This window comes from Hyla sarda, chromosome 1 (assembly GCF_029499605.1).
Source record: "Hyla sarda isolate aHylSar1 chromosome 1, aHylSar1.hap1, whole genome shotgun sequence".
Lineage (NCBI taxonomy): Eukaryota > Metazoa > Chordata > Amphibia > Anura > Hylidae > Hyla > Hyla sarda.
The window spans coordinates 127,024,198-127,043,970 of record NC_079189.1 but is presented as its reverse complement, the minus strand read 5'-3'; the positions used below and the strand labels follow the sequence as shown (position 1 = coordinate 127,043,970).

Here is a 19,773-nt window from a genome sequence, read left to right as displayed (position 1 = left end):
GTAAAATCTGATGATTGGTTCCCTTTAAGTAACTAATATAACATTAGTTATGTGTTCCCAATGATTTATTGATACAGTTTCAGTGCATTAGATTTTTTTGGGCTGCAAATATATAACAAATATATCTAAAAGAAGTGGCAATAAGACATAACTTTTATTTTGTTACAAACACACCTAGGGAATGGCAATTCGTGCTAAAATGTATAAATTCTCAAGACTATAAATATACCAAAATGTTTAGTTAGTCAACAAAAGTGCCCTAGCATGCATAATGAGGGTACAGTAACAACAAGCATATGATAGGCCTTATCCTTATCTTTATATATGTGTTATCTTAAAAATGTTCTGGTCTGCGTCATAACCGGCAGATGGCCGCTGCTAACAGCAGCTGAATCTGCCAGTAAGGACATCATTGCTCCGATGTCTGCCATTTAAGTGATTAAATGCAGCGATCTATACAGATCATGGAATGTAAACATTGAACCAGTATTTCCTGGTTTCTAGTTGTTCCATCGGCCCCCCACATTGTAATCTACTGATGTCTTATAATATCCCTAGGGGAGACAAAAAAAAAAAAGTGTAATAAAAAGTAAGAAAAAATAAATATATATATATATATATATATATATATATATAGACAAAATCCCCCTTTTCATAAGAAATTCTAATCCCCATAATTTTTCCAAATTTTTTCAAAGAAATATTTTTAGTATCACTGCATGTGTAATTGTCCAACCTCTTATATTATTACATTCCTGATCCTGCACAGGCAAAGGAAAAAAAAACAAAAACCGGGTCCGTAGGTAGAAAAATTAAATAGTATTAGGAGTCAGAACACACCAGATTCCTTAAAACAATAGGATTTATATCAAATCTTTAAAAGCTTGTTCCATAAAAAGAGAGACATGTTAAAAACTCTGAAGCGTTTTGACCAAGGTTTTCTATTTGTTTAACCATAAAGTGAAACATAAATTATCCAAGTTTGACATCATTGGAATCATACTGACTCACAGAAAAAAGTTAGCATGTCAGTTTTACCGTATTGTAAACTTGGAAAATGATGATGATTGTCAAAATACGCAATTCCATATTCCTACATAAAATTTTCTTCTGGCTTTGTAACATTATATGTTAAAACAAAGTATGCCAATAAAAAGTACAACTTGTCCCACAAAAAAAATAAGCCTAAATACAAGTTTGTCAGTGAAAAAAAAAAAAATGGGTCTAAGGTTGGGTTTACATATGTGTCATCTGACATTTTTCCCCTTAGCGCAGGAGAAAAACTGATGCTACAATTGATGAATGAATGGGACAGTATACATTGATCCAGTGTCTCAGATTGGACGTTGGATGGTTGGACTCGCTGGACTGGTACCGGACAGGGAAACGCATCATGCTCTATTCCCTTGTCCGGCGTTCATAAAAAATGGATGCCGAATACTACCCAATTTATGAAAACTGATGCATGTTGTCATCCGTTGTGGCATCATTTGCGTCGAGATTTAGGGTGGGATTATGTTTGCTGGACATATGTAATCCTAGCCTTAAAAGGTGCGGAGGAAAAAAAACATTAGCTACAAATTAAAACTCGAGGGGTCTTGAAGGAGTTAAGTACCAGGAATAATGTAATCCCAGATTCATATAAAGGTCAATGAGTTATTATTTTTTTTTTTTTTATTTAGATCTTTTTGTAAAATTATCTGTCAACTAGGGTGAACAGAGTTTAACAGTAAAGACAACTGCTGACACAGCTAAATACATCAAAATAGAATTATGTTGATTATATTTCAAATGTTTTGTTGGTTAGATTTGTACGATTGAAATGTTTTGATATATTAAACTTATGTAAACTGTAAAATGGTTTTTAGCGTGAATGTTGTTGCATAGTACAGATGTGTCCTATCTTAATTCATTCCTAAACTCAATATATCCTGAGATGTGCAGTGAATTTAAGATTACCAGCTTTTTACAACATGAATTGGTTACATTCTATAAGATGTATACGTTGTCTTTGTCTATTAGTGGACACCAATTGATTGTTTTGTAAACTAAGCCTTTTTAAGTGTTCTGATAGCATGTTATGATATTATGTTGGATTGTTTTATGAGAACATGAAGCCTGAAGATGTAGACACGTGTACTCTATCGACCAATTTGATTCACTGCTTCTAGTTTCTCAAGGTACTTCTCTTTCAGCTGTTCGAAGGCCAGTGCAACTGGATCAGTCTCGCACATTTCTTTCAAAGAAACACTACAAAAAAAAATAAAAAATAGGTTATTCATACATTTACTTGTCAAAAAAACCCAGAAACAATTCTAGAACTGCCCGTCTGACGCTTTTTGAAGTTAAGTATCAACATTAGGGTGAGATATTACTTAAATGGGCACTGTCATCAACTTTATTTTTTGATATGTTGTAGTACTTATGTACTACAACATATCTCTAATATACTTACATTATTTATTTTTTTATTTTTCGTGGTGATATTTACAGTACGTTTAAAAACCGGCCACTAGGGGTCACCCTCCTAGTGGCCGGCTGCAGCCAGGCGTGACGTCACACCAGAAAAAGGACTGTTTTTGCCTGGGCAAAATCAGTCCTCTTTCTTTTCGGCTGCGCTCGCTCCCTGCCTGTCAATCAGACAGGCGGGAGCGAGCGCATTAAACGCCAGGGCTGAGCGCATTGGCTGGTTATAGTCGCGCGCAGCCCATTCATCCCCGCCCCCGACATGTACACTGTAGTGGAGACGGCGCGCGCACACTAGTTATCAGTGCCGCGCTGATGCTCCACTACTGTCGCTATGCAGGCTACTCCTATACTCCTCCTCCCCGGGTATCACATGTACAGATAAACAGGGAGGAGGAGACCCCGGAGCAGCCTGCCATGCGATTGGCAGATCATCTATGCGCGCTCCCTACGCGAGCGCAGCATAGATGAAGTGAGGGCAGAAGTCTTTGCCTAGCAGGCGTCAGTGATGTGCGCCTGCTGGGAAAGCCGGCTTCCGGTAGAGGTACGAGCAGGGAGCAAGAAGACGTGCAGATGACCGCTATGTGAGTGCCCCCAATTTTTTTTTTAAGGCAGGGAGGGGGTTAGGGATAGATTACCTGTAGGTAGGGACAGAGTAAAATAAATGTGAGATGGTGGGAGCTACTCTTTAAGTAATAGGAAAACCCAGCAAGGCTATCTATGGTTCAGGCTATCTAAATGGTAACTTGTAAGCTTTGCTGTGTCCCTGACTACTTGAGGCAAAGGTTATTATCGGGAAATATAGATACCATAACTATAAGGCAAAAACTGCTAAAAAAAGGTTATAAATAATGGCTGTGTATCTGTGTTATTTACCATTGCTTCAGTATGCAGAGCTGGCCAGAAGGGAAAATCATCAAACCCAGAAAGAGGATAAATTACTTGTGTATGTATGGGAGTGAGAAATGTCTTCTGCTTTTTTATAAATTCAATTTAAATCTGGGCCCTCTGGACTAACTCCCATTCAAATTTTTGATGAGTGAATTTGCCAGTTCTATATCCCTTCTTTTTAGATCCCATTCATAGTTTTGACTTTACGGGAACAAAGACCTTCATTTTATTTCAGAAAGCTTTAAAGAATGAATATCTATTGGGAATATCTATTTATTGTATTAAAACAAGTATTTTACATGATGATCTTAACCCCTTAAGGATCAGACCCATTTTGGCCTTAAGGACCAGGCCAATTTTATTTTAGCATTTTCGTTTTTTCCTCCTCACCTTCTAAAAATCATAATTCTTATATTTCCATCCACAGACCCATATGAGGGCTTGTTTTTTGCGTCAACAATTTTACTTTGAAATGACATCATTTATTTTACCATAAAATGTACGGCACAACCAAAAAAAATATATGATTTATGTGGGAAAATTGAAAAAAAAAAAACACACAATTTAGCAAATTTTGGAAGGTTTTGTTTTCACGCTGTACACTTTACGGTAAAAATGAAATGTTTCCTTTATTCTTTCAATACTATTAAAATGATACCCATGTTTTATGCCTTTTTATAATGATACCACTTTAAAAAAAATCTCAAACTATTTTAACAAAATTTTAAAAGTTGGAAATTGCCCTATATTGACCACCTATAACATTCTAATTTTTCCATATAAGCAGCGGTGTGATGGCTAATTTTTGTGCCATGATTTGTAGTTTTTATCAGTACCACTTATGCTTATATCTTACTTTTGATACATTTTTTTATAATTTTTTTTACCAATTAATACAAATGTTACAAAAAAGCAGCAATTTTGGATTTTTTTTTTACGTTTACACAGTTCACCATACGGGATTGATTAACAATATATTTTCATAGTGCAGACTTTCACACACGCAGCAATACCAAATATGTTTATTTAAATTTTTTTTTTTACTTTTTTGGGGGGATAAAATGGGAAAAACTGATGATTTACATTTTTATTGGGAGGGGATTTTTCAAATTTGTTTACTTTTTTTTACATATTTATATATATATATATATATATATATATTTTTTTTTTTTGCACTTTAATAATCCCCATATGTGACTTCTTACAGCAATCATTTGCTAATACTGTTCAGTGCTATGTATAGGGCATAGCACTGATCAGTGTTATCGGCTATCTTCTGCTTTGGTCTGCTTGATCTCAGACCAGAGCAGAAGACTCCAGGAGACAGCCGGAGGCAGGTGAAGGGGACCTCTGGCTGCCATGCTGGATGATCAGATCCCCGCGGCAGCGCTGCGGGTGATCCAATCATCCATTTTAAGTACCACACTGCTGCAGATGCAGTGATCTGTATTGATCACAGCATCTGAGGGGTTAATGGCGGACATCTACGTGAACGTGGATGTCCGCCATTTCCGGCTGTTTCCTGACTGCTGATAGCAGCTGAGACCTGCCGCTCATGCCACAAGCACCAGTCCGATGCTCGCGGTCATGGCGGAGTGTAAATGTACGACATGGTGCGTTAAAAGGGTACTCCTGTGGGAAACTTTTTTTAATTTATTTTTTTATCAATTGGTGCCAGAAAGTTAAACAGATTTGTGAATAACTTCTATTAAAAAATCTTAATCCTTCCAGTACTTATTAGCTGTTTAATACAACAGAGGAAATTATTTTCTTTTTGGAACACAGAGCTCTCTGCTGACATCACAAGCACAGTACTCTCTGCTGACATCTGTTCATTTTAGGAACTGTCCAGAGCAGCATATATTTGCTATGGGGATTTTCTCCTACTCTGGACAGTTCTTAAAATGGACAGAGGTGTCAGCAGAGAGCACTGTGCTCGTGATTCGGCAGAGAGCTCGGTGTTCCAAAAAGAAAAGAATTTCCTCTGTAGTATTCCCGCCGTCACATATGACCACCTCCCGGTACGTAAATATGACCACACTTTACGTACCGGGAGGTGGTCATATGTGACGGCGGTCGAGTTACTAGAATCTGTGTGGCACTGTTATTGGTGGCCATAGTGGTGGATCCTTTGGAGGGGCTACACTCTGTCAGAGCTACCTTATCCTTGGACTCTGTTTCCTCCGATTACTATTTTAGGGATCATTGATACCGTGTTGTGGATTCAAATTGTGATCCCTTATGTAATATACTATCTCTAGTGATCCCGGCTTACAAATTTATTATATTGACTTGGTGGCGATTTGATCGGTATATCTATATTTGAATTGATGGTATCTATTGTCTCCTTACCATAAGGGATGGATATTTGAGATTCTTTATAGATTCTTTTTTCCTGTGAGGTGGAGAATTTTTACATCAATACCCCTCTCAATTGTGCATCTATAAAAACATATCCAGGGAAGTGGGACCACTTTATTACATTAAGGCCGAAAGATCTATTGAATCAACATTAAGAGACAACTTGGACCATAATTCTTTGACAAATCAATGTTTAGTATTGTCTAGTCCAATTCTATGTGCTTTTTGTCAATGTGCCTTATCTATGCTTACGTTCTGTGCCGCCACAACTGCTTGTCCTCCTTTTGTATAGCGGAAGTGAGTGATATATACCTTGAAACTATTGTAGACCGTCTAAGTACATATATACATTTTTCTTGTTTTACCCCTGATGAACCGTGTTATATATCTGAATACGGGGAAACGCGTTGGGTATAGATGTATATATAGGGATTGACCTTACCAGTATCTTTAGTGTTGTTTGTAACCGGTACTTATTTTTAACTTTAGTGTCTGTGTTTTTGCATCTTTGTAATAAAAGATTAATTTTAGCTATTTTGTTTCTTTGAATTTATGATTTGAGAGTAGCTTCTGAGGTGAATATCAAAACAGTCTGTGATAGTAAGTACCACAGCACCATGATATACATTTACGTCCATTGTCGTAAAGGGGATATATAGGAATAAGAAAACAGAACTCCTTTCAAAAACCACTCCCCATCTGTCTCCAGGTTGAGTGTGGTCATGCTGGTTAATTCCAATAAAGTGAATGGGGCATAGTTGTACAACCCGGGGACAGACGTGGAGCTGTTTTTGAAAAAAAAAAAAATCGCTCTGTTTTTATATTCCTGGATTACAATTCACCAGTCTGATCCAGTGCTGATCCTCTGTAACTTTAGTTGTCAGCAACACATGACTGCTGCATCCAATCCGTGGCCTCAGCAGTCACATGCTGTACTCCTGGCCTTAATGCTCAATAATGGGGGCCGTGATGCTGGGAGTATGGCACATGTCCACTAAGGTTACTGATTGGCTACATTGGTCATATGTGTACTTAAAAACACTCGGCCGCCCACCAGAGCTTATATGGGGTATCATCACTGGATTGGACAGGTAAATATAAATAATTCAGTTCACAACACTTGTTTGAAGTCAGGAAGCAGACTAAAAAAGTGGACCCTGCTCTGTGTGTGCAAGGGAGAGGAATCTGCAAATGACAGTAAGAAGATAGACCACTGACTGATACCGTAATCTGTCATTTGGCACAACTTTCAATGACCCAAGTGGGAAGAAGATGAGCACTTGGGCATCTAACCATCCCCTGCACAAGCAGACTCAATTTGTACTATGACAGGTTTTTCTTATATTCAGTTCATGCGATTATATTAACATTTATTCATAGAGACAGAGGCTTGAGTTTTAAGTATGAAGCTTATTCTTAGATTTTTTTTTTTTTCATCTGAGGCTCTACTTGGTTAGACTTGTAGCTACAAATATGAGATTTGATGCACATTTACACATAATGCTTTGATGCAGATTTGTAGAAAATGTGAAGTGATGTGCAGCTTTCAGTATAAAAGTGTCTAATTTGCAAAAATATGTGAATTAGGTGGTAAATTGTAATATATAATTTTGTGTTTATTTTATAATTAATGGGTGTTCCACTGGAAAACCTTTTTATTTAATCAACTGGTGCCAGAAAGTTAAATAGATTTGTAAATTACTTATTTTTAAAAATCTTAACCTTTCCAGTACTTATCAGCTGCTGTATGTTCCAGAGAAAGTTCTCTTTTTTTATTTCCTTTTTGTCTGACCACAGTGCTCTCTACTGACACCTCTGTCTAGAGTAGGAGCAAATCCCTATAGAAAACCTCTCCTGCCCCGGACAGTTCCTAAAATAGACATGGGTGTCAGCAGAGAGCACTGTTGTCAGACAGAAAGGAAATTCAAAAAGAAAAGAACTTCCTGTGGAGCATACAGCAGCTAAGTACTGGAAGGATAAATATTTTTAAATAGAAGTAATCTACAAATCCGTTTATCTTTCTGGCATCAGTTAATTAAAAAAAATGTTTTACAGAGGAGTACCCCTTTTAATGTTTTATTTGTATATGTATATATACAATATAGAAAATGAATATGAAATACTAGAAACGTGATACTACTTACAATTTTTTTTAGTAATCTACTCCTGATCATGGCTTACAATAAAAGAATACTGTACATGCTAAACATTTACTGAAGTGTGAAAGCTGCTTCATGTAGGAAAGATGGAGTAATGTTCGAAAACCAGATTTTCCACAGAAATATCACCTTACCTTATAGATGCAATGATAAGGTAGAAGTCCCACAATATGTAATATGCTTCCCCTGAATTAAACCTGAGAAGAAGAAATATTTGTGAGATAATTCAGGAAAATTTGACCAATATAGCCCACTCTTTCTAACATTTCACTTCAAATGTGTTTAAATCTGGCTAATCTATATATACAACTCAATATATGTGAATATATTTATGTATATATGTGTTATACGTATGTTTCATCATAACTTTGAATGTCTAGAGATATTTCCGGTAAACTTAATGCACATGTCAAATAAAAAAAATAGGTGAGTTTAGGAAAGTCTCAAATACCGACAATTTCCGAAGACCAATAGTAAAACAGTTAATCTCAGGTTGTGGGGATTGCCCAGGAGTTCTTAACGTCCTGCCCCCAGATTAATATAATAGTAAAGTGTAATTTAACTGCTTTACCCTCGAGTTACAGAGATCGACAGTATTGGGATACTCCGCATGGGACTCCCTATACATCTTCTGATCACGTGACTCTTGGGCTGCAGGGATTGCCCCGGAGTTTTAAACGTCTTCCTGTTGCACCAGCGTCATGGTAAAGTGTGATTTTACCATCCAGCAGATGCATAGAATTAGTGGAGAGGTGTATGTTCAAAGCCAGGGCCGGCTCTTGCCTATAGGCAAAATAGGCAGCCACCTAGAGTGCCCTCTTGAAGGGGACACTGCTCTCCCCACCAGCATCTAAACCACACACACTCACAGCCAGCACCACTCCCCCTGACGCCCCCTAGCGTTAGTGTCACCCCAGTTGTGAGAAGATTACATAAGGAGGGGGTTTGTTATAATGTTTGTCCTCAAGTAGTAAGGTGATTACATGAGGAGGAGGAGGTTTGTTACAGTGTGTCACCCCAGTAGTAAGGAGATTACATAAAAAGGGTAACCCCAGTAGTAAGGTGGGGAGTGTTGGGGCAGAGACAATAGTTGGGTAAAGGGGGGTGGCAAAATTAGCTTTCACATAGGGTGGCAAAAATCCTTGCACTGGCCCTGCTCAAAACAGCAGAGTCGAGGATGACTTAGAAAGGGGAAAAAGTGGAAGAGACCATAGAGGATGTTGCAATAGTCTAGGCAGGATATTTTGAGGGAATGTGCAAATATTTTATTAATTCATGGTTTATGGCAGAGAGGATAAGAGAAATCTTGTTGAATTAGAAGTGGCAAAAAACAAGCCCTTATATGATTCTCTAGATGGAAAAATAAAAAAGTTATGGCTCTTAGAAGATCAGGAGGAAAAAATAAACAAAAAAATAAATGAGGTGCTCAAAGTTTTTTTTGTTATTGTATTAATACAAATAAAACCATAGGTGTATTCTATAGGTAAGTATATCACATAAAGCATAGCCATTATCCGCCGCTTAATGCTGCACTCCATCTACTCCCCCTGTTCCAAATGAACGGTCTCTTTCAGTCTCTTCCTTTTATTCCTGCTTTTCACTTTTACCCGTCTTGCTCCTAATGTACTTTTATCTGAATTTGACCATATGTACTTGTCCTGTTGTACCCCGTACCCCGTTTTCTTTTTGTACCCTAGATTCCCTGATGCTTATTCAATAAACTGGTTTGGTATATGGAATATGAAAAAAACATACCCATTATCTTTCACAATGGCGTCCATGCAACCATGTTTGAAGAAATCTAAGGCATAGGCATTGAGGTATCTTTTTCCTCTATATTGATCTGTATTTTGAAAGGATAACAGAGGGATATGCTTCTCTGGAATGTGAGCTGTTTGCATCATGAGCTGGTGGAATATAAGAGGCAACATTTTAAATTCAAAACCAAAAAAATCAGCCCCCTACAGAAGTGCGAGTGATTGAATTAACCATGAGGATAAAATACAGAGGATAAAAACATACGGTAATATCTACCTAGATGAGATTCTCCTTTGATTACTTCATGAAAAAGGTTTTGGACTATATGCCAGATCATTATTTATGCTGCTTTAAGTTATTTGAAGTTTACTCTGGTTCAAGAATTATGTTTATTACAAGAGATCATGAAAGATGATGACACACAGGGCCGGACTGGCCATTGGGCATACCAGGCATTTTCCAGGTGGACCGGACTGTCTGCAGCCACCGCTTTAAGAGTGGAGAGTGGTGTAGTGAAGAATTGTGTGTCTTGAAGCATTCTGTGTCCCGAACAGCTGATGAAAGTGCTGAGTCACTGTGCTGAGTGCCGAGACACTGTGATTGGTTGATGGCGGGGGGGAACCGTCTCTGCTCTGCTCACTGTTTTGCAGCCTTACGGCCTTGACACATTTCTTCAAACCCTACACTCTTATGTATCCAGGCTGAATACATAAGAGTGTAGGGTTTGAAGAAATCTGTGTCCAGGCTGAATACATAAGAGTGTAGGGTTTGAAGAAATATGTGTCAAGGCAGTAAAGCTGCAAAGCAGTGAGCAGAGCAAGACTGCACACACCCCCCCCCCCCATCAACCAATCACAGTGTCTCAGCACAGTGACTCAGCACTTTCATCAGCTGTTCGGGACACAGAACGCTTCAAGACCCACAATTCTTCACTACACCGGAAGTCACCACTTTAAAAGCCTCAGTGACGTGAGGATGTCTCCTTACCACACCCCTCGTCAGCCTTAGAGAAGAGTGGAGCCAGCAGGCTAAGAAGAAGAGGATAGCGCTACTGTGGGAGGTAAGTATGTTTTTTTAAAAAATCTTTACAAAGGGGGCTGCTGCTTCTACTGCATCCTAAAGGGGTCTGCTGCTGCTACTACATCTTAAAGTGGGCTGCTGCTACTACTAGTACCTAAAGGGGGCTACTGCTGCTACTACTAGTACCTAAAAGGGGCTGCTGCTACTACTAAATCCTAAAGGTGTCTGCTACTACTGCATCATAAAGGGGGCTGCTGTTACAACATCTTAAGAGGGGCTTCTGCTGCTACTAGTACCTAAAGGGAGCTTCTGCTGCTACTACTCGTAGCTAAAAGGGATGCTGCTACTACTACATCTTAAAGGGGGCTGCTGCTACTACATTTTAAAAGGGGCATCAGCTACTACTAGTACCTAAAGGGAGCCACTGCTGCTACTACTAGTATCTAAAAGGGATGCTGCTGCTACTACTACCTAAAGGGGGATGCTGCTACTACTAATAATACTTAAAGGTGGCTGCTACTACAACACTGTAAAGGGGATTGATGCTACTACATCTTAAATGGGACTACTTCTGCTACTACTAGTACCTAAAAAGGATGCTGCTGCTACTAATTCCTAAAGGGGGCTGCTGCTACTGCTACCTAAAGGGAGATGCTGGTACTACTAGCACCTAATGTGGCCTGTTGCTTCTACTACCTGTGGGGGCTGCTGCTACGACTACTACCTAAACGGGGGCTGCTATTACTAGCTAAAGGGGGCTACTGCTATTACTAGCTAAAGGGGGCTCCAATTACAACTACCTAAAGTTGGCTGCTGCTATTACTAGCTAAAGGAAGCTGCTATTACTACCTAAAGTGAGGCTGCTTCTACTACTACCTAAAAGGGGCTGCTACAACTACTACCTAAAGGGGGGGCTGCTGCTACTACTACCTAAAGGTGGCTGCTATCTACAGGGGGACCTACCTACAGGGAGTAACCCCTACTTATAGGGGGCTGCTACTGCCTTCAGGGAGTAACTATCTACAGTGTCAGGTATCTATAGGGGGACTTAAGGCAAAGAATAGACAGCATCAAGAAGAAGCCTCCATGCAGGTGATCAACTGGGCAGCCAGCCCAGATAAAAGTACAAGAAAAAAAAGAGTACTTTATTTCACCCTAAATAAATGCAACATTTTGGCAGCAGTAGCCTTTGTCAAGCTGCTTGACAAAGGCTACAGCTGCCAAAACGTTGCATTTGTTTAGGGGACAATAAAGATCCCCAGCTTTTTTCACAAGATCCATGGTCTGTCTAGTGCTGTGATTTTTGAACTTTCTTGTACAGGGGGACCTACTTACAGATGGCACCTACCTACTCGAGGCACCTGTGTAAAGGGAGGGGCTTGTCTATCTACTAGAGCGACCAAACTACCTAATGGTTACCTACCTACTCTTCCCTAATCCACTTATCTACCCACTCTATTGTGTGATACACCTAGGGGGTTATTATTACTGTATGGAGCATTATAGGTGCTGGCAGGTTGTCTAGCAGGTTCTGTGGAGAAGAAGAGTTGTGGCTGGAAGAAATAGTCATGATGGTCAGCGCCGGATGGAGAAGAAAAGGGAAAGTGAACAACTTCAATTACAGAATACGTATTCTGCAAGTCACCTGTAACTGTATGTAATCACTTTTATAGTCTGCAGAGCTGATATCTACCACTATATGGTCACTGTATGGGGGGAATATTTCCTGCTTGTATACTGGTATTATTGGTAAATATTGATGGTATTAAAGTATGGTGATAATATTCCTTCTTATATACCGGTGATATTTGATAACTATGGGGAAGATTTATGAAAGCCTGAGTAGAGGAAGAGTGGTGCAGTTGCCCATAGCAACCAATCAGATTGCTTCTTTCATTTTTAAAGAGGCCTGTGAAAAATGAAAGAAGTGATCTGATTGGTTGTTATTGGCAACTGCACCATTCTACCTCTACACAGGTTTTGATAAATCTCCATATCTATGATTTATTTAGAATTACATGTGTTTATATTGGAAAGTTGTCTTACCTATGTTAATATGTGTGTGCATATATATATATATATATATATATATATATCATTTTTTTATGTACCTTTTTATTGTACCAACATTTTATGTGTCATTGTAACATTTGTAATATCTGAATGGCAGAGAGGCACAGCACTGGTTGCTTCTGATTATACATATTAGCAATTGGTTGGTGTCTCAGCACCTAAACCCTCACTGTCATTGTGACATGTCAAAAGTTTTGAAAATAATAGGTATCCTTGAATTGCTTTTCTCTGTGTGAAAAATGAAATTACCTGTAGCATTCACTAGGGGAAGCCCCTATGGGTTTAATGAGCTCCATCTAGTGGTGCCAGCAGGAGGCCACAATTATATCTTCTATCTGTATTACAGTATGTCAGTAAACGGGGAGACTAATCAATGAAGAAATCGGCAATTCTGTTTTTTGTCTTATATGTTTCAAACTCTTTTACTTACACTGTTCAGATTTCTCATTTTCATCAAGTCAATATCTGTATTTCCTGAGAGACATGCAAAAGGGGTGATACCACTTCTTCCTTCACGGCATGACATCAAGTGAGCTACTAATCCTGAATCCATACACTCTTTACCTGAAAAGTCTGATTGTCAACAATGCATTAGAGATAACATATTTTAAATGGGTTTTAATTAAATAAAACAAAATGGAAATAAAATATAATGCTCCAATGCTACCAGCTATCATATTTTGGAGGGATAAGAAAAAAAAACATTTCCCTGTTCTTTCAAGGAGCTATAATTCATACAAATGCCCACATTTTTCTACTCTTCAAGCTTTCTCTCATGCGGATTAAAAATGGATGCAATATTATGGAAAAGGAAGGCATCAAACTGCAGAATAAACATTGCGACCATAGTGAAGAGCAACTAGGTTTTTAGATCTTTATACAATGAGTTAGTGAAAAAAAATAAAGAACACCAAACATAGAATATACACACACAAGTATAAAACATATCCCAGAAATGTGTCCTTTTTTCTCCTTCTCTCATGATCATATTTTCCAATATAATAGACATAAATAAATACATATCCTCTGTATATCCCAAGAGATCAGCCATGTCTCGATGCTGTGACTTGTTGTAAGGCAACCATGGCTCCAGAAGGAGACCACGTATAGAAATGATCTAAGGTTAGAAATTACACAGCTCCATTCTTGCTCAGAAACAAAAAGTGGTGTCATTTCTGAAGACCCTTAAATGGGCACTGTCATTGTAAAATTATTTTATTTTTACATATGATACAGCAGGTAAAATAAATAAGATTTGTAATGTACTGCTTGTAAAAAATACCTTTTTATGTCACTTTCATGGCCTTATAAATCTGGTCACTAGGGGACTCCCTTCTGGTGCAGACTGCATTATAACCCTTTTTTTTATATTTATTATTTTGCTTATCAATTAGACTTACTTTTATACATACTCATCACAATACTTTTTTCCATTTTATTTTATACCCCTACCCACCCTAAGTGCGACAAAAATATTTGTTTATTTTTTAACCAGTGAGACCAAATCAAATTAACCCCTTAAGGACTCAGGGTTTTTCCGTTTTTGCACTTTCGTTTTTTCCTCCTTAACTTTTAAAAATCATAACCCTTTCAATTTTCCACCTAAAAATCCATATTATGGCTTATTTTTTGCGTCGCCAATTCTACTTTGCAGTGACATTAGTCATTTTACGGAAAACGGAAAAAAAAATCATTGTGCGACAAAATCGAAGAAAAAACACCATTTTGTAACTTTTGGGGGCTTCCGTTTCTATGCAGTGCATATTACACCTTACCATTATTCTGTAGGTCCATACGGTTAAAATGATCCCCTACTTATATATTTTTGATTTTGTCGTACTTCTGGAAAAAATCATAACTACATGCAGGAAAATTTGTACGTTTCAAAATGTCATCTTCTGACCCCTATAACTTTTTTATTTTTCCACGTACAGGGCGGTATGAGGACTCATTTTTTGCGCCGTGATCTGAAGTTTTTATCGGTATGATTTTTGTTTTGATCGGACTTTTTGATCACTTTTTATTCATTTTTTAATGGTATAAAAAGTGACCAAAATAAGCTTTTTTGGACTTTGGAATTTTTTTGCGCGTACGCCATTGACCATGCGGTTTAATTAATGATATATTTTTATAGTTCGGACATTTACGCACGTGGCGATACCACATATGTTTATTATTTTTTTTTTTTACACTGTTTTATTTTTTTTATGGGAAAAGGGGGGTGATTCTAACTTTTATTAGGGAAGGGGTTAAATGACCTTTATTAACACTTTTTTTTTACATTTTTTTTGCAGTGTTATAGGTCCCATAGGGACCTATAACACTGCACACACTGATCTTTTACACAGATCACAGGCGTGTATTAACACGCCTGTGATCAGTGTTATCGGCGCTTGACTGCTCCTGCCTGGATCTCAGGCACGGAGCAGTCATTCGCCGATCGGACACCGAGGTTGCAGGTAAGGGCCCTCCCGGTGTCCGGTCAGCTGTTCGGGACGCCGCGATTTCACAGCGGCGGTCCCGAACAGCCCGACTGAGCAGCCGGGTCACTTTCACTTTAGGAGCGGCGGTCAGCTTTGACCGCCGCTTCTAAAGGGTTAATACCGCACATCGACGCGATCGGCGATATGTGGTATTAGCCACGGGTCCCGGCCGTTGATGAGCACCGGGACCGACGCGATATGATGCGGGATCGCGGCGCGATCCCGCTTCATATCGGGGGAGCCGGCGCAGGACGTAAATATACGTCCTGCGTCGTTAAAAGGGTACTCTGGTGGAAACCTTTTTTTTTTTTTTTATGAACTGGTGCCAGAAAGATAAACAGATTTGTAAATTACTTCTATTAAAAAAAAATCTTAATCCTTCCAGTACTCAAATACTGTATACTACAGAGGAAGTTCTTTTCTTTTTGGATTTCTTTTCTGTCACGACCACAGTGCTCTCTGCTGACACCTCTGTCCATGTCAGGAACTGTCCAGAGTAGGAGAAAATCCCCATAACAAACATAGGCTGCTCTGGAAAGTTCCTAAAATGAAGGTGTCAGCAGAGAGCACTGTTGTCGTGACAAATAAGAGATCCAAAAAGAAAATAATTTCCTCTGTAGTATACAGCTGCTACTGGAAGTATTTTTTATAGAAGTAATTTACAAATCTGTTTAACTTTCTGGCACCAGTTGATAAAAAAAAAAAAATATATATATATATATATATATATATATTTCACCGGAGTAGCCCTTTAAAGCTCTCTCTGGTATTTTGACCAGTATAGATTCCTTTTTCCCAATTTATCAAATCATCCACCTGTCTAATAAATTGCTGGAGTGTGGGAGGTTTGTCTGCTTTCCACTCTTGAGCAATTTCCGTGCCAAATATAGTAAACGTGCTACTGCAATTTTAGATTTTTTTTCCAAGCTGAGATTTTTAGTATAACCTAGTATACAAGTTTTGGAGTGATAGGGAATATCTATTTTAAAGGTCTGTTCAATAGCTGTGATAACATAAGACCAAAACTCTTCGAAATTGGGAAACTCCAAAACATATATAACAGATTGGCATCATCTCCTATACATCAGGGACAGGCAGCTAGAGATGAGCGAATTGAATAAGATAAATCCAAATTCGTTATGAATTTCATGAAAAACTTGATTCCCAACAAATGTGAATATCGTCGGAAACGCTTCATTAAACTCCATTTACTGCGGCCCAGGCTCCAGGGCATCTAAAATGGCGGATCCACATATCAATACATGGGGCAAGGAACGCTGGGAAGGCAAGGCAGGAAGGGAAGTAGGCAGGACGACCCTGAATCACATGCAGGATGCAGCCTATCAGCAGCCCGTCACCCCTGTGATGTCACAGCCCTATTTAATTGGCAGCCATATTCCAGCTAGTCACTTCATCCTTTCACTGCAGAGAGATACTGTAGGACTGTCAGTGCTTTGTGTGTTACACAGAAAAGCTTTTTTCAGCAGAGCTTCACCTCCTAGTCATGTTAGTGTTCTGGTGAACAGAGAGCAGTGTGTTTTTCACTGAAAATAATTTTTACTGCAGCCATTAACCTCCCAGTCACATTCTATAGCATTGCATTAGAGAGGGGTAGAGACCTGGGTATTGTGAACAAGCTGGCTCAGCTTGAGAAATCTTAGCAAAGGATGGAGGAATAATTTTTCAGCGCAACTCTGTGTCTTTGTTCCACAACAAATGGTCTGCTGGTTATACTAATCTGTAGACGGTATAATACCCAGCAGTTCATTCCTAATAGTCTTTGAGAGAGTGCAATTTTTGGTTTAGGGAACAGAGACTGTGTGCTGCAGCACTGTTGTGTACTGCTGGTGTTGTGCAAAAGCATGTATTTTAAGCGTACTGTAGCGCATTTTTCTGCTCTTATAAGTGCATACCACATACGTACATCTAAGTAGTGTACTATTTTGCTCCTGTTAATCTGTCAAGGGCCTAGATACTGTGAAAGGCCAGGCAAAAGTAATCACCGGCTGGTGTTTTACTCCAATACATTTTTTAAGCATACTGTAGTGCATCTTTCTGCCTTCATAAGTGCATACCACATACCTAAATCTAAGTAGTGCACTATTTTGTATCTTTTAACCCCTTGCCGCATATGGATGTTTATAAACGTCCATAAGCGGCCCCCGAGGTATGATGCGCGCTCAGCAGATGAGTGCGCATCATACCCGGTGGTTCCCGGTTGCTATAAGCAACCAGAACCCATGGCTAATGCTGGACATTGCTGATCGGGCTGATGTCCGGCATTAACTCTTTAGACACAACGATCAAAGTTGATCGTCGCGTCTAAAGTGAAAGTAAAAGCTTTCAGGCAGCTCAGTCGGGCTGATCAGGACCATTGCAGTAAAATTGCAATGTCCCGATCAGCTAGAACACAACAGAAGAGTGCCTTACCTGCCTCCTGCGCGCCCGATCGGCGATTGATTGCTCCAAGCCTGAAATCCAGGCTTGAGCAATCAACCGCCGATAACACTAATCAATGCATTGCAATTGCATTGTGATCAGTGTATTGAATCAATGTGCTGCATGTTATTGTTCCCGTTGGGGGCTTTAAAATTGCAAAAAAAAGGGGAAAAAAAAGTTAATAAAGATGATTTAACCATTTCCCTAATAAAAGTTTGAATCACCCCCCCCCCCCTTCTCCCATAAAAAAAAAAAAAAAACTGTGCAAATAAAAGTAAATATAAACATATGCGGTATCAACGCGTGCGTAAATGTCCGAAATATAAAAATATATTGTTAATTAAACCACACAGTCAATGGCGCACGCGAAAAAAAAAATCCAACGTCCATATACACGTATACACGCTAGACATACTAGCGTGTATACTGTATGAAAATATAAACGTGCATGCTGTACTGGAAATACGAGCATGTACACTGTATGAAAGAGTAAGCGTTCATACTGTACGAAAATACAATCGTGTGTACCGTGTGAAACACCAGCGTAAATATTGCATGAGAAAACACGAGCGTGTATATCGTGAAAACCCAAGCGTGTAATCTATATGGAAAATGCAAGCGTACTTACCATATGGAAAATACAAGCGTGTATAATATATGAAAAATTACAAGCGTGTATACTGTGTGAATATACAATCGCATGTTTGTATGCAAATACAATCACATGTTTTATATGAAAAACAAGCGTGTATACTGTATGCAAAGGTAAGCATATGCTGTATGCAAGACAAACGTGCATTCAACCTGGATGATACAAGCACCTACCCTGTAGGAAACATAGCATATACACTGTATGAAAATCCAAGCGTGTACCCTGTATGAAAATCGAAGCGTGTTCTTAAAAATACAAGCGTGTTCTTGAAAATACAATCGTGTCATACTGTATGACAATACGAGCGTGTCACACCGTATGGAAAACAGGTGTGTCATACTGTTTGAAAATACGAGCGTGTCCTACTGTATGCAAATACAAGCGTGCTCTATTGCACGAAAATACAAGCGTGTTCTATTATACCAAAATACAAGCATGTTCTTTTATACGGAAATACAAGCGTGTTCTATTGTATGAAAAATACAAACGTGTTCTATTGTATGAAAATACAAGCATGTTATACTGTAAGGACAGTACGAGCGTGTATACTGTATGGCCAATATAAGCGTGTATACTGTATGGGAAATACAAACATGTATACTGTATGGGAAATACAAATGTATATACTGTATGGAAAATACAAGCGTGTATACTGTATGGGAAATACAAACGTGTATACTGTATGGAAAATACAAGCGTGTATACTGTATGGGAAATACAAGCCTGTATACTGTATGGGAAATACAAACGTGTATACTGTATGGAAAATACAGGCGTGTATACTGTATGGGAAATACAAGCATGTATACTGTATGGAAAATGCAAGCGTGTATACTGTATGGAAAATACAAGCATGTATACTGCATGTAAAATACAAGCGTGTATACTGTATGGTAAATGCAACTGTGTATGCTGTATAGAAAATACAAGCGTGTATACTGTATGGAAAAACAAGCGTGTATACTGTATGGAAAATGCAAATGTGTATACTGTATGGAAAATACAAGCGTGTATACTGTATGGAAAATACAAATGTGTATACTATATGGTAAATACTAACGTGTATACTGTATGGAAAATATAAATGTGTATACAATATGGTAAATACTAACGTGTAGCACCGTATTATGTGTATGTTGACCACATGCTTATCCTAGCATACGGATAGCATCACTTATCATGGCGTATCTAACATGAGCATATTCCCAAGCCTGCTTTACCAAATGAGCAACATTAGTGTATCATACAGTGCAGAACATGCTAGTGCACTACACGAAACCTGAGCGCACTGTGCCATGTGTAAACAGGCGCGTGTCACGCCATCTGATGTGTGCATGGCCACTGAGCGTGAACCTAAACATAGCCATTAACATGGTGATGCATATGTAACGTAGTAACTGCGAAAATTGGCATGTGTAAATTGCATATATGCCCTATGAACCTGAATTACATATAGCATTAACAAATAAGC

The 19,773-nt window shown here is 38.7% G+C and overlaps 1 protein-coding gene across 2 annotated transcripts in view; it reads right to left on the bottom strand.

Annotated features, from left to right (window-relative positions):
• Window positions 1-650: 650 nt before the first annotated feature.
• Window positions 651-19,773, bottom strand: part of DDX60 (DExD/H-box helicase 60) — a 222,710-nt gene continuing 203,587 nt past the window's right edge. For both annotated transcript variants that reach the window (XM_056561070.1, XM_056561079.1), the window contains 4 exons: window positions 13,159-13,301; window positions 9,633-9,784; window positions 8,012-8,074; window positions 651-2,250 (listed from right to left, as the gene is read on the bottom strand). In XM_056561070.1, the coding sequence (XP_056417045.1) occupies window positions 2,142-2,250; window positions 8,012-8,074; window positions 9,633-9,784; window positions 13,159-13,301 (467 nt within the window). In that variant the 3' untranslated portion in view covers window positions 651-2,141. The remainder of the gene's footprint in view (window positions 2,251-8,011; window positions 8,075-9,632; window positions 9,785-13,158; window positions 13,302-19,773) is intronic.